General features: G+C 42.7%; 1 protein-coding gene across 1 annotated transcript; it reads right to left on the bottom strand.

Moving 5' to 3' along the window:
- Positions 1-1,767: 1,767 nt before the first annotated feature.
- LOC106577418 (E3 ubiquitin-protein ligase TRIM39) lies at positions 1,768-7,607 on the bottom strand. Its single transcript, XM_045701105.1, has 7 exons — positions 7,085-7,607; positions 6,051-6,146; positions 5,082-5,315; positions 4,959-4,981; positions 3,839-3,957; positions 3,280-3,540; positions 1,768-2,967 (listed from the first exon to the last, which is right to left on the bottom strand). The coding sequence occupies exons 1-7, from the start codon at positions 7,496-7,498 to the stop codon at positions 2,693-2,695; spliced, it is 1,422 nt and encodes a 473-aa protein (XP_045557061.1). The 5' UTR covers positions 7,499-7,607; the 3' UTR covers positions 1,768-2,692.
- Positions 7,608-11,305: the final 3,698 nt, after the last annotated feature.

Below are 11,305 nucleotides of genomic sequence, written 5' to 3'. Positions count from 1 at the left end.
TACTATTATTCTGACATTTCACATTCTTGAAATAAAGTGATGATCCTAACTGACCAAAAACAGGGAATTTTTACTAGGATTAAATGTCAGGAATTGTGAAAAACTGAGTTTAAATCTATTTGGCTAAGGTGTATGTAAACTTCAGACTTCAACTGTAGATCCGATATGACTCTGCACAAATCAAGTCGGTCTGTTACATGTCTCTCTGTTGTTTGTGACATCTCCATTGGTACATAGTTAACTCATCTGAGTATGTGTGTGTCTGTGTGCGTGTGACTGTATGTGTACATGTGTGTGTTACTGTGTGCATGCCTATGTGTGTGTGTGTGTGTGTGTGTGTGTGTGTGTGTGTGTGTGTGTGTGTGTGTGTGTGTGTGTGTGTGTGCGTGCGCCCGCGTGTGTGCCTGTGTGTGTGCGTGTGTGCGTGTGAAAGGGTAAGAACATGACTGCGTGCCAACGAGCCTCTACTCTGGAGGGCTGGAGGATCCACTTCCCTCTGTAAGGAGTCACGTGACGTAGGTGCTCTGGTCTGACACACACACACACACACACACAGACAGACAGACAGACAGACAGACAGACAGACAGACAGACAGACAGACAGACAGACAGACAGACAGACAGACAGACAGACAGACAGACAGACAGACAGACAGACAGACAGACAGACAGACAGACAGACAGACAGACAGACAGACAGACAGACAGACAGACAGACAGGTGCCAGTCATTCCAGGATTATAATGTGTTGTGTAACAGCTGGGTATGGTACATGTGATCTGAAAGGTTACGCTCCCTCACTCTGCTCTAAAAAGTTACACACGCTCCCTCACTCTGCTCTGAATGGTTACACACGCTCCCTCACTCTGCTCTGAAAGGTTACACACGCTCCCTCACTCTGCTCTGAAAGGTAACACACCCTCCATCACTCTGCTCTGAATGGTTACACACGCTCCCCCACTCTGCTCTGGAAGGTTACACACCCTCCCTCACTCTGCTCTGAATGGTTACACACCCTCCATCACTCTGCTCTGAATGGTTACACACCCTCCCTCACTCTGCTCTGGAAGGTTACACACCCTCCATCACTCTGCTCTGGAAGGTAACACACCCTCCCTCACTCTGCTCTGGAAGGTTACACACCCTCCATCACTCTGCTCTGGAAGGTTACACACCCTCCCTTACTCTGCTCTGGAAGGTTACACACCCTCCCTCACTCTGCTCTGTGTCATGACGTTGCCCTTTTTGGGTACAGCGAGCACAGTTGACCCCCTCCCCCTCCCCCTGCACTTCTTCACCATCTCCCTCTGTCTCCTACACCCAGGCTGCTGTGGTTAGAAGGGGTCGTAAATTCCTAAGAAAATGTCCCACCTCATGGCCACAGTATAAAGAGACAGAGTGTTTTCATGGAGAAACAAAGGATTCTTCCACCTCACAGAATTGGAGAACCAAACGACATTTATGTTCTGGAGAAGGTATAAACGATCGGTGAAGAATCCAGCTACGAACTGGTCCATTTGGTACAATTTTGTGAAACTCATGAGAGACAATACGGCCATATTACCATAATAATGTTTATATACTAGCCTCAGCTATGAGACTTACATCTAGAGTAACCATATCTGTTTGATTATGCATTTCTATTGAACGTTATATTAGGAAAATTATAACTTTGTAATCTGAATATTTTCCTTGGTGCCCCGACCTCCTAGTTAATTACAGTTACATGATGAATCAGTTTAATCGCGTAATAATAATTACAGAGAGTTATTTGATAAACATGTCTTCAGTTTTAATGATGCCAAAGACACGACATCTGAAAACCACTGCCACACAACCACAACAGATCTTTATATGTCTTATGTTCGTTCATATGGGCAAGCTATGGACAAGTGAACAGCCTAATGATCACACTGTCAATCAACAAAATAGGTTTTAAAACAGTTGTATGTTTCATTTTAACATTGTTACATTACTTTAGGCCTGCCTAACTACAATCATTTTTGTGCAAAAATTCTCCTGAAAGCATGGGACAGGAAAACAAGCAAAACCTTTTATGCAAACAATATAGTGTATATCAAAAGTTACCAACACCTTTTATAATGTACCCTATCATAGAAACCATATAATGCACCACATTGCTACTGTTAAATGAAATTAGTGCAAATCTATGGAGGTCATTCAAGCCCTGTATTCATACACTCTAAAGACTAAAGGTATTTTATAGCGTGCAGGTTTACATTGCTTCACAAGTCAGTAATTATTTATTGAGATTAGAACAAAGAGAGAGAGAGAGAGTCAGTAATTATCTATTGAGATTAGAACACAGAGAAAGAGTCAGTAATGATCTATTTAAATTAGAACCCAGAGAAAGAGTCAGTAATGATCTATTTAAATTAGAACCCAGAGAGTCAGTAATGATCTATTTAGATTAGAACCCAGAGAAAGAGTCAGTAATACCTATTTAAATTAGAACCCAGAGAAAGAGTCAATAATTATCTATTTAGATTGGAACCCAGAGAGACAGAAAGCAGTCACGTAGCTGCATAAAAAAGTGACTTTTTCAAAATGCCTTTGCTGCACCATAGGTGCATCCACTTTAAAGCAAATGTTTTCACCTGTTCTGCAGCAACGGCTCTTTAATGTCCCTAACTATAGGTTTACCAAATCAGCTCTTAATTAATAAACCAAGCTACTCCGCTGTAACTGACACCTTCCCGGCTGAGATCCTCAGAGGATGTCTCTTGCAGGTGTTGGAGAAGTAAGGGAACACTCTCTGGGTGAACTTGTGTTGGAACTTGTAGATGAGGGTGTTGTCTGAGGCGTCGGAGAAGATGACCCTGCCTCTGTCCCAGTCCAGCTGCACTCTGACCTCCTGGGGCCTTCTCTTCAGGACCAGGGGAGTAGCGGTGGCCGTGCGGGCACGGTATTCACCTCCATAGTAACAGATGGTCCACAGGCCCCTCTCTAGAATACAATGGAATAGAATAGATTATACATATATTTTTATTTATTTTACCTTTATTTAACTAGGCAAGTCAGTTAAGAACAAATTCTTATTTACAACGACGGCCTACACCGGCCAAACCTATATATACTTTACTGTCCATTTGAGAAAAGGTTTATTTTTGCAGAATTTAACCGCCACACGTACACTCATTCACAACGATTGGCACAGGGTCAGCCACAGAGCAGCGCCTCTGGACGGAGAGACGCTTTTTTGTTGTTGTTGTTGAGTTTATGTTTCTTGCTCAATGGCACAATGACAGGAGACAGTACCTGGGCTCGGGGGGAACCACTCCTTCCTCGAGACCGTCTCCCGTGCCACGCCCACGGCCCACTCGCTGTTCACCCCCACCTCCACATCCCAGGTGTGTCGTCCAGAGCTGAAGCCCTCGGAACCCAGGACACACTCATAGTAACAGAACCTCTCTGGGTTGTCAGGGAGTCGCTCCTCTTCCTCTGTGTACCGCAGGCTGGTCAGATCCTCAGACAGAGACAGGCAGATATCAGCCGTGTTAGGGTCCAGAGTCACAGGAGCTGGAAGGGAGGGAGGGAGGGAGGGAGGGAGGGAGGGAGGGAGGGAGGGAGGGAGGGAGGGAGGGAGGGAGGGAGGGAGGGAGGGAGGGAGGGAGGGAGGGAGGGAGGGAGGGAGGGAGGGAGGGAAGAGAGAAAGAGAGAGAGAGAAATAGAGAGAGAGATTGATTGATTGATTGATTGATTGATTGATTGATTGATTGATTGATTGAGACAGTGTACATTGAGTTAATCATTCCTACAGTACTCAAAACACATTATTTGCACATGTATTGTGATGTTATGGTCTTCCTCTACTCACTGTATGTAATGACGTCCTGCATCTTCTCCCAGACTCTGTAGCTGAGACAGCCCAGGTGTTTGGCCACGTCCAGCAGAGCTCCTGCCACCTCCTCTGGCTCCTGCACTGTCACCTGAGTCCTGTCAGAAGAAGGTTCATGTGTCAACAGGTTTACAAAATGTAGCATCTCTTGTGACAGACAGACAGAGGTAGCCCATGTGAAATTTGGTTATAGCTGAGATTAGGTTGTAGCTGAGATTAGGTTATAGGTGAGATTAGGTTATAGGTGAGATTAGGTTATAGGTGAGATTAGGTTATAGCTGAGATTAGGTTGTAGGTGAGATTAGGTTGTAGGTGAGATTTGGTTATAGGTGAGATTTGGTTATAGGTGAGATGTGGTTCTTGCTGAGATTTGGTTATAGGTGAGATTTGGTTATAGGTGAGATTAGGTTGTAGGTGAGACTTGGTTACAGGTGAGATTAGGTTGTAGGTGAGATTAGGTTATAGGTGAGATTAGGTTGTAGGTGAGATTAGGTTATAGGTGAGATTAGGTTATAGGTGAGATTAGGTCATAGGTGAGATTAGGTTGTAGGTGAGATTAGGTTATAGGTGAGATTAGGTTATAGGTGAGATTAGGTTGTAGGTGAGATTAGGTTGTAGGTGAGATTTGGTTATAGGTGAGATTAGGGTTATATGTGAGATTGGGTTATAGGTGAGATTAGGGTTATAGGTGAGATTAGGGTTATAGGTGAGATTAGGTTATAGGTGAGATTAGGTTATAGGTGAGATTAGGGTTATAGGTGAGATTAGGTTATAGGTGAGATTAGGTTATAGGTGAGATTAGGGTTATAGGTGAGATTAGATTATAGGTGAGATTAGATTATAGGTGAGATTAGGTTATAGGTGAGATTAGATTATAGGTGAGATTAGATTATAGGTGAGATTAGGGTTATAGGTGAGATTAGATTATAGGTGAGATTGGGTTATAGGTGAGATTAGGGTTATAGGTGAGATTAGATTATAGGTGAGATTAGGGTTATAGGTGAGATTAGATTATAGGTGAGATTGGGTTATAGGTGAGATTAGATTATAGTTGCTGAGAAGCACAACTATGAAGGAAAAGAAAGAGCAACACACCCACCTCTCAGAGGTCCTCTTGAAGTTCTAATGGAAAAGATGACGTCTTACTTGAAAGGCAAACAATAATATCCTTATAATACAACCTCTTTTCATATCGTGATCTTGTTCTCTGATGAGTCCGTACCTTGAGGAAGGATATGTCATCACCTGTGTCCATGGCCTCCACCGTCACCTCAATGGCCTCAGCTAGAGAGTTGATCTGGTCTGTTGTTCTGTCTATCCTGTCCCTCATCCTCTGGGTCTTCTCCTGCTCCTCTTCCTTCAGAGCAGAGATCACAGCAGCTTCCTCGTCCCGGAGGAACTGGTGCAGCTTCTCAAACTGCTGCTGCACCAGGCGCTCAGTCTGCTGTGCCTGGCTCTGCAGGGGTAAATGGGAAAAGGGGATGACAGGATAAAGAAGGAATGAAAGAAGGAGATACAGGAGATGGAGGGAGTATCAGAATCCGAGTGACCTCATCTCTACCAATACTTTAGCAGTTTATCAAATGGGATTAGGAGTAGCTCAGGAAATGATGTCAATGATAATTTTTTTTACTAGATCTACTGTCTGATACTAATGATAATGTACTTCTACTAGATCTATTGTCTGATATCAATGATAATGTACTTCTACTAGATCTATTGTCTGATATCAATGATAATGTACTTCTACTAGATCTACTATCTGATATCAATGATAATGTACTTCTACTAGATCTACTGTCTGATATTAATGATAATGTACTTCTACTAGATCTACTGTCTGATATCAATGATAATGTACTTCTACTAGATTACGTTGATATTAATGATAATGTACTTCTACTAGATCTACTGTCTGATATTAATGATAATTTACTTCTACTAGATCTACTGTCTGATATCAATGATAATGTACTTCTACTAGATCTACTGTCTGATATCAATGATAATGTACTTTGACTGGATCTACTGTTTCAACATCAATCCCAGTTATTGTGCTATTACCATTTCACAGTGCTGATGAAAGTATATGTGATCAATGGAGTGACACACAACTAGTCCCATTCAAAGCCAGAAATGATCCATCGTTCTGTCTATCGGATGGATCTGACGCCTTTTGACCCCTCCTAACCTTGATGTGTTCAGCTGACTCCTCACAGGTCTGTTTGACAGTGTTCAGAGCCTCCAGCTTCTCCTGTAGAGGTCTCAGGGCAGACGTCAGCTCCCTCTGGGGTCAGAGGTCAGTTGTTAGAGAGAGGTCAGGGGTAAGTCAACATACACATATGGTTGTCTCCATCCTACTTGGTTAGGGTTTCTAACAACCACGTCGGATCAGTTGTACTGTAGGGGAGAGTGGGGTAAGTTGAGCCAAAGGGGTAAGTTGAGCCAACCTTGTTTCTAGGAAATGATACAAAAATGCTTGGTTTCATGATGTTTGTATCTAAACCAAAGTAGATAATAATAAGATTGTTCTATACATCAGTTGGTGTCTCTATTAGCTTCAATATGAGGTCTTAAACCTAGCCTGAAAGTGCATCCTTGTAGCTGTGTGGGCTAATACAGTCAAAATGTTTTCCTTGTGGTAAATTGAGCCAATGGTTGAGCCAATGGCAAGTTGAGCAAATTGAAGTGTTTTCTTCCCAGGCAAAATCCAAGGCATTATATCTGGTATATGAGGTAACAACAGGGCCTGGCCTGTGTTAAAGTGTTTTCAAAAGTTCAAAGTGTTTGTTAGGTGTTAAGCCTGAGTTCAAAGATGCTTAAAAATATATTTTTTTTAAGTGCTTTTGATTTGGGAAATAAAAATTGACATGTTTTTAACAAGGTAGTGGTAATATTTAATTCAGTTCAGAAATGTGTAGGCGGCTTAACTTACCGTGTCCCGGGCTCAAACTTACCTCATACGTGGGATAAGGTGTGCCAAGAGACCACTTTTTTTTGGACAAGCTATATTTTCAAAACTGTAATGTTTACATGATTATATACGTGGAGCCATGTTGGTTGGGAGTGTTGGGATGGTGTGCGGCTGGGCTGTGCTTCCCCCGAGGAGCAGTTGTAGCTATGTCACAATTGGCCACTGAACTATTGCAGCTCTGCGTTTGTGGACTCTGAATTCCGCTTTCGTCTCTGAGTATCTGTGTAGGTTGTCAGTCACAACACTCTCACCTTGCAGTCGTGCACAGCCTCCTCCGTGGGACAACACTCGTGGTCGTCGTGCTCCTCGCTCTGACACTCCACACACACCATCTCCTTGTCCTCCACACAATACAATGTCAGCCTCTCCCCATGCAGAGGACACAGCTCCCTGCCCCCGTCCTCTACCCCTCCATCCCTGGCCCGCCGCGGCTGCCCTTGGAACAGGGAATCCAGCAGTCTCTTCAGGACGCAGTCCAGCAGGTCTCTGCCGTAGCAGACCGTACAGCCCCCCTGGCCCAGCTCGCCCTCACACAGCCCCAGGCAGGCCTCACACAGGCTGTGGCCACACGGCAGGACCAGGGGCCCTGATCCCTGACAGCCCGGGCACACAGCCTCTTCCCTGGGGAGAGAGGGCTCATCACCCCTTTGCTGCTCAGATGCCATGGAAACAGATTGATCTCTCCTTGATCACTCTTGATCACTGGATCTTTGATAGGTGCCTCTTGCTACAGTATTATGGTCTGTTGCTCTGCTACTCTCTGCAGCAGCTTGCTTAATGTTTAATGCGTAGCAATGATTACGCAATCACTGGTGCTGTTTGGTCACAACAGGAAACCCCCCTGGTGGCTATTTATAGTCAGGTGTTACTGTTTTTAGATAGACGGACGGACAGCTCTCAATGGCTAGTCTCAGAAACCCGACCCTTAAACAGAAATGTCAAAATGTTTCAACTACGTATTCATCATTTCCAGCAACACCCCAACATCAACATCTGGGTAAACGGTGTGTTTTTATGTTTTCTAGTAAACAAAATAGAGGAAGATACAGTGCATTCGGAAAGTTTTCAGACTTTTTTCCACATTTTGTTACGTTACAGTTTTATTCCAAAATGGATTAAATAACAAAATATCTTCATAAATCTACACACAATGACCCCATAATGACAAAGTGAAAATAGATTTTTAGAATGTATTAAAAACATAAATACCTTATTTACATAAGTATTCAGACCCTTTGCTATGAGAATCGAAGTTGAGCTCAGGTGCATCTTGTTTCCATTGAGTCCACATGCAGTAAATTCAATTGATTGGACATGATTTGGAAAGGCACACACCTGTCTATATAAGGTCCCACAGTTGACAGTGCATGTCAGAGCAAAAACCAAGCCATGAGGTTGAATGAATTGTCCGTATAGCTCCGAGACAGGATTGTGTCGTGGCACAGATCTGGGGAAGGGTACCAAAACATTTCTGCAGCATTGAAGGTCCCCAAGAACACAGTGGCCTCCAACATTCTCAAATGGAAGACGTTAAGAACCACCAAGACTCTTCCTAGAGCTGGCTGGCCGGCCAAACTGAGCAATCAGGGGAGAAGAGCCTTGGTCAGGGAGGTAACCAAGAACCTGATGGTCACTCTGACAAAGCTCCAGACTTCCCCTGTGGAGATGGGAGAACCTACCAGAAGGACAACCATCTCTGCAGCACAACACCAATCAGGCCTTTATGGAAGAGTGGCCATACGGAAGCCACTCTTCAGTAAAAGGAACATGAAAGCCCACTTCGAGTTTGCCAAAAGGCACCTAAAGGACTCTCAGACTATGAGAAACAAGATTCTCTGGCTTGATGAAACCAAGATTGAACTCTTTGGCCTGAATGCCAAGCTTCACATCTGGAGTAAACCTGGCACCATCCCTACGGTGAAGCATGGTGTTGACAGCATCATGCTGTGGGGATGTTTTTCAGCGGCAGGGACTGGGAGACTAGTCAGGCTCGAGGGAAAGACGAACGGAGAAAAGTACAGAGAGATCCTTGATGAAAACTGCAACAAACTGCAGCAAACACTCAAACTGGAGTTCTATCTCAATCTCTTCATTCAAAGACTCAATCATGGACACTCTTACAGACAGTTGTGGCTGCTTTGCATGATGTATTGTTGTCTCTACCTTCTTGCCCTTTGTGCTGTTGTCTGTGCCCAATAATGTTTGTACCATGTTTTGTGCTGCTACCATGCTGTGCTGCTGCCATGTTGGTTATGTCATGACGTTGCCCTCTTTGAGTACAGGGAGGACAGTTGACCCCCTCCCCCTTGCACCATCCCCCAACCTACCTCCCCCCACCCAGGCCCTGTGTGAAGGGGTCATAAATTCCAAAGGAAATGTCCTGCCTAACAGGCCACAGTTGAGACAGAGAGGAGTTTCATAGAGAGACAAAGGAAATTCTTCCAACTCACAGAATTGGAGAACCGAACGACATTTATGTTCTGGAGAAGGTATAAAAGATTGGTGAAGAATCCAGCTACGAACTGGTCAGCTTGGTACAATTTTGTGATACTCAGAAGAGACAATATAGCCATATTACCATAATACTGTTTATATAATAGCCACAGCTATGGGACTTGCATCTAAATGGTTGTATAAAATGTATTAATAAGGATAAAGCTATTTGGAATACGTTGAGATGCTATGTACTGATGTTAATGTGATAGAATGTATTTCTGTTCAAAGCTTAAATCAGTCATCGGCACGCCCCCCAGGGACACAGACAGGACCAGGCGTCATGTGACAAGCCTGTTCTATGTTCAATTATAAAATCCCCACCCTGATTTACTTTCTTCAGACCAGGCCTCCACTCCATTACGAGTTGGCCAATAGGTTTGACCATCCAATTCCTCTACTGAAAGTTAACTACACCACGTGGTTAACTTTTAGACTATCGATACCGACAGAATAAGAACAAGTCTTTGATATTATTAGTCTGCAGCTAAGTACTCGATATCATCGAACGCGAAGACCGACGAAACATCCATCCTATAACGACATTAATGAATGTCGCTTTGAAAGATCCATTCTAACCGAGAGAGAGAGAGAATGCGGACAAAACTCTCCAACCGAACAGAACTCTCCAACAAGGATCCCGACGACACACTGAGCGTAAATATATATTGATTGCAATTGTTCCCGAATGAGTGAGCGTTCATGTGCAAAGGATTAGCATATTTATGAACCCTGTAGTGTCTTCTCAGCTGCCCTTTATGACCCTTTGTTTTAACAAGACACCAGCCATGCCTGTTTAGCCCACTAGGACACATTACTCTACCAATTCTTTGTGACGATAACTACTGTTTGTATACTTTCTGTGAATTACTTAGTTTAGTAAATAAATGATTTTAAGACAATTGATGTATGGATGATTTTAGTAAAGGCTGGATTCGTGCAGATACAACAATTTATGACGTTTGCAATGAGACTGGACGCGAGGTAAAATACACCATTTAAACCAGAAGATAATCGGCCTATACTATATTATAATATAATATATAATGTTATAATATAGGAAAGTTATATTGGGAAAATTATAACTTTGTAATCTGAATATTTTCTTTGGTGCCCCGATCTCCTAGTTAATTACAATTAAACGATTAATCAGTTTAATTGCGTGATAATAATTACAGGGAGTTATTTTGATAAACATGTCTTCAGTTAATGGTGCCCAAAGACACGACAGTTGCTACCATGTTGTGTTGTCATGTGTTGCTGCCATGCTGTGTTGTCGTCTTAGGTCTCTCTTTATGTAGTGTTGTGTTGTCTCTCTTGTCGTGATGTGTTTTGTCCTATATTTCTATTGAATTTATTTTTATTTTTAATCCTACTCCCCACAGGAGGCCTTTTGCCTTTTGGTAGGCCGTCACTGTAAATAATATTTTTTTCTTAACTGACTTGCCTAGTTAAATAAAGGTTACATTTCAATAAGATATTAACTTAGAGTAGTCTCTCCAGACATCCAGGTTGCCTCCCATAGTGTTCCAATGTTCTGACATAAAATAAACTTTCTGAAATGTTCAACAGCACCATCTCAACATAATGATGCTACCTGAGGTGGGTAAACGGTGTGTTTCTATGTTTTGTAGTAAAGAAGATAAAGGAATATGTGTTTCCAATGACATCATCAGTGTGCATGATGGGATTTTAAGCAGTTTCCTACTAAATCGCCTACCTATCCTACCTGTCTACCAATTGGTTGATGATGCCATTGGAAACACTTACAGTGGATTTGGAAAGTATTCAGACCCCTTGACTTTTCCCACACTTTTATTACATTACAGCCTTATTTTAAAAATGATTAAAACATTTTTTTTCCCTAATCAAAATACACACAATATTCCATAATGATGAAGCACAAACAGGGTTTTGTTTAGAAATATAACATTTACATAAGCATTCAGACCCTTTACTCAGTACTTTGTTGAAGCACC

This window comes from Salmo salar, chromosome ssa18 (genome assembly GCF_905237065.1).
Source record: "Salmo salar chromosome ssa18, Ssal_v3.1, whole genome shotgun sequence".
Taxonomy (NCBI): Eukaryota; Metazoa; Chordata; class Actinopteri; order Salmoniformes; family Salmonidae; genus Salmo; species Salmo salar.
The sequence above is the reverse complement of the archived record's forward strand: the minus strand, read 5'-3'. Positions and strand labels throughout refer to the sequence as shown.

Excerpts from the sequence above, each read along its gene's own strand:
- LOC106577418 (XM_045701105.1), bottom strand. The coding sequence starts at position 7,498 with ATGGCATCTGAGCAGCAAAGGGGTGATGAGCCCTCTCTCCCCAGGGAA. Across the intron at positions 5,316-6,050 it reads AGTCAGCTGAACACATCAAG|AGCCAGGCACAGCAGACTGA; the intron begins GTTAGGAGGGGT and ends TTACCCCTGCAG. Across the intron at positions 2,968-3,279 it reads GTGGTTCCCCCCGAGCCCAG|AGAGGGGCCTGTGGACCATC; the intron begins GTACTGTCTCCT and ends ATTGTATTCTAG.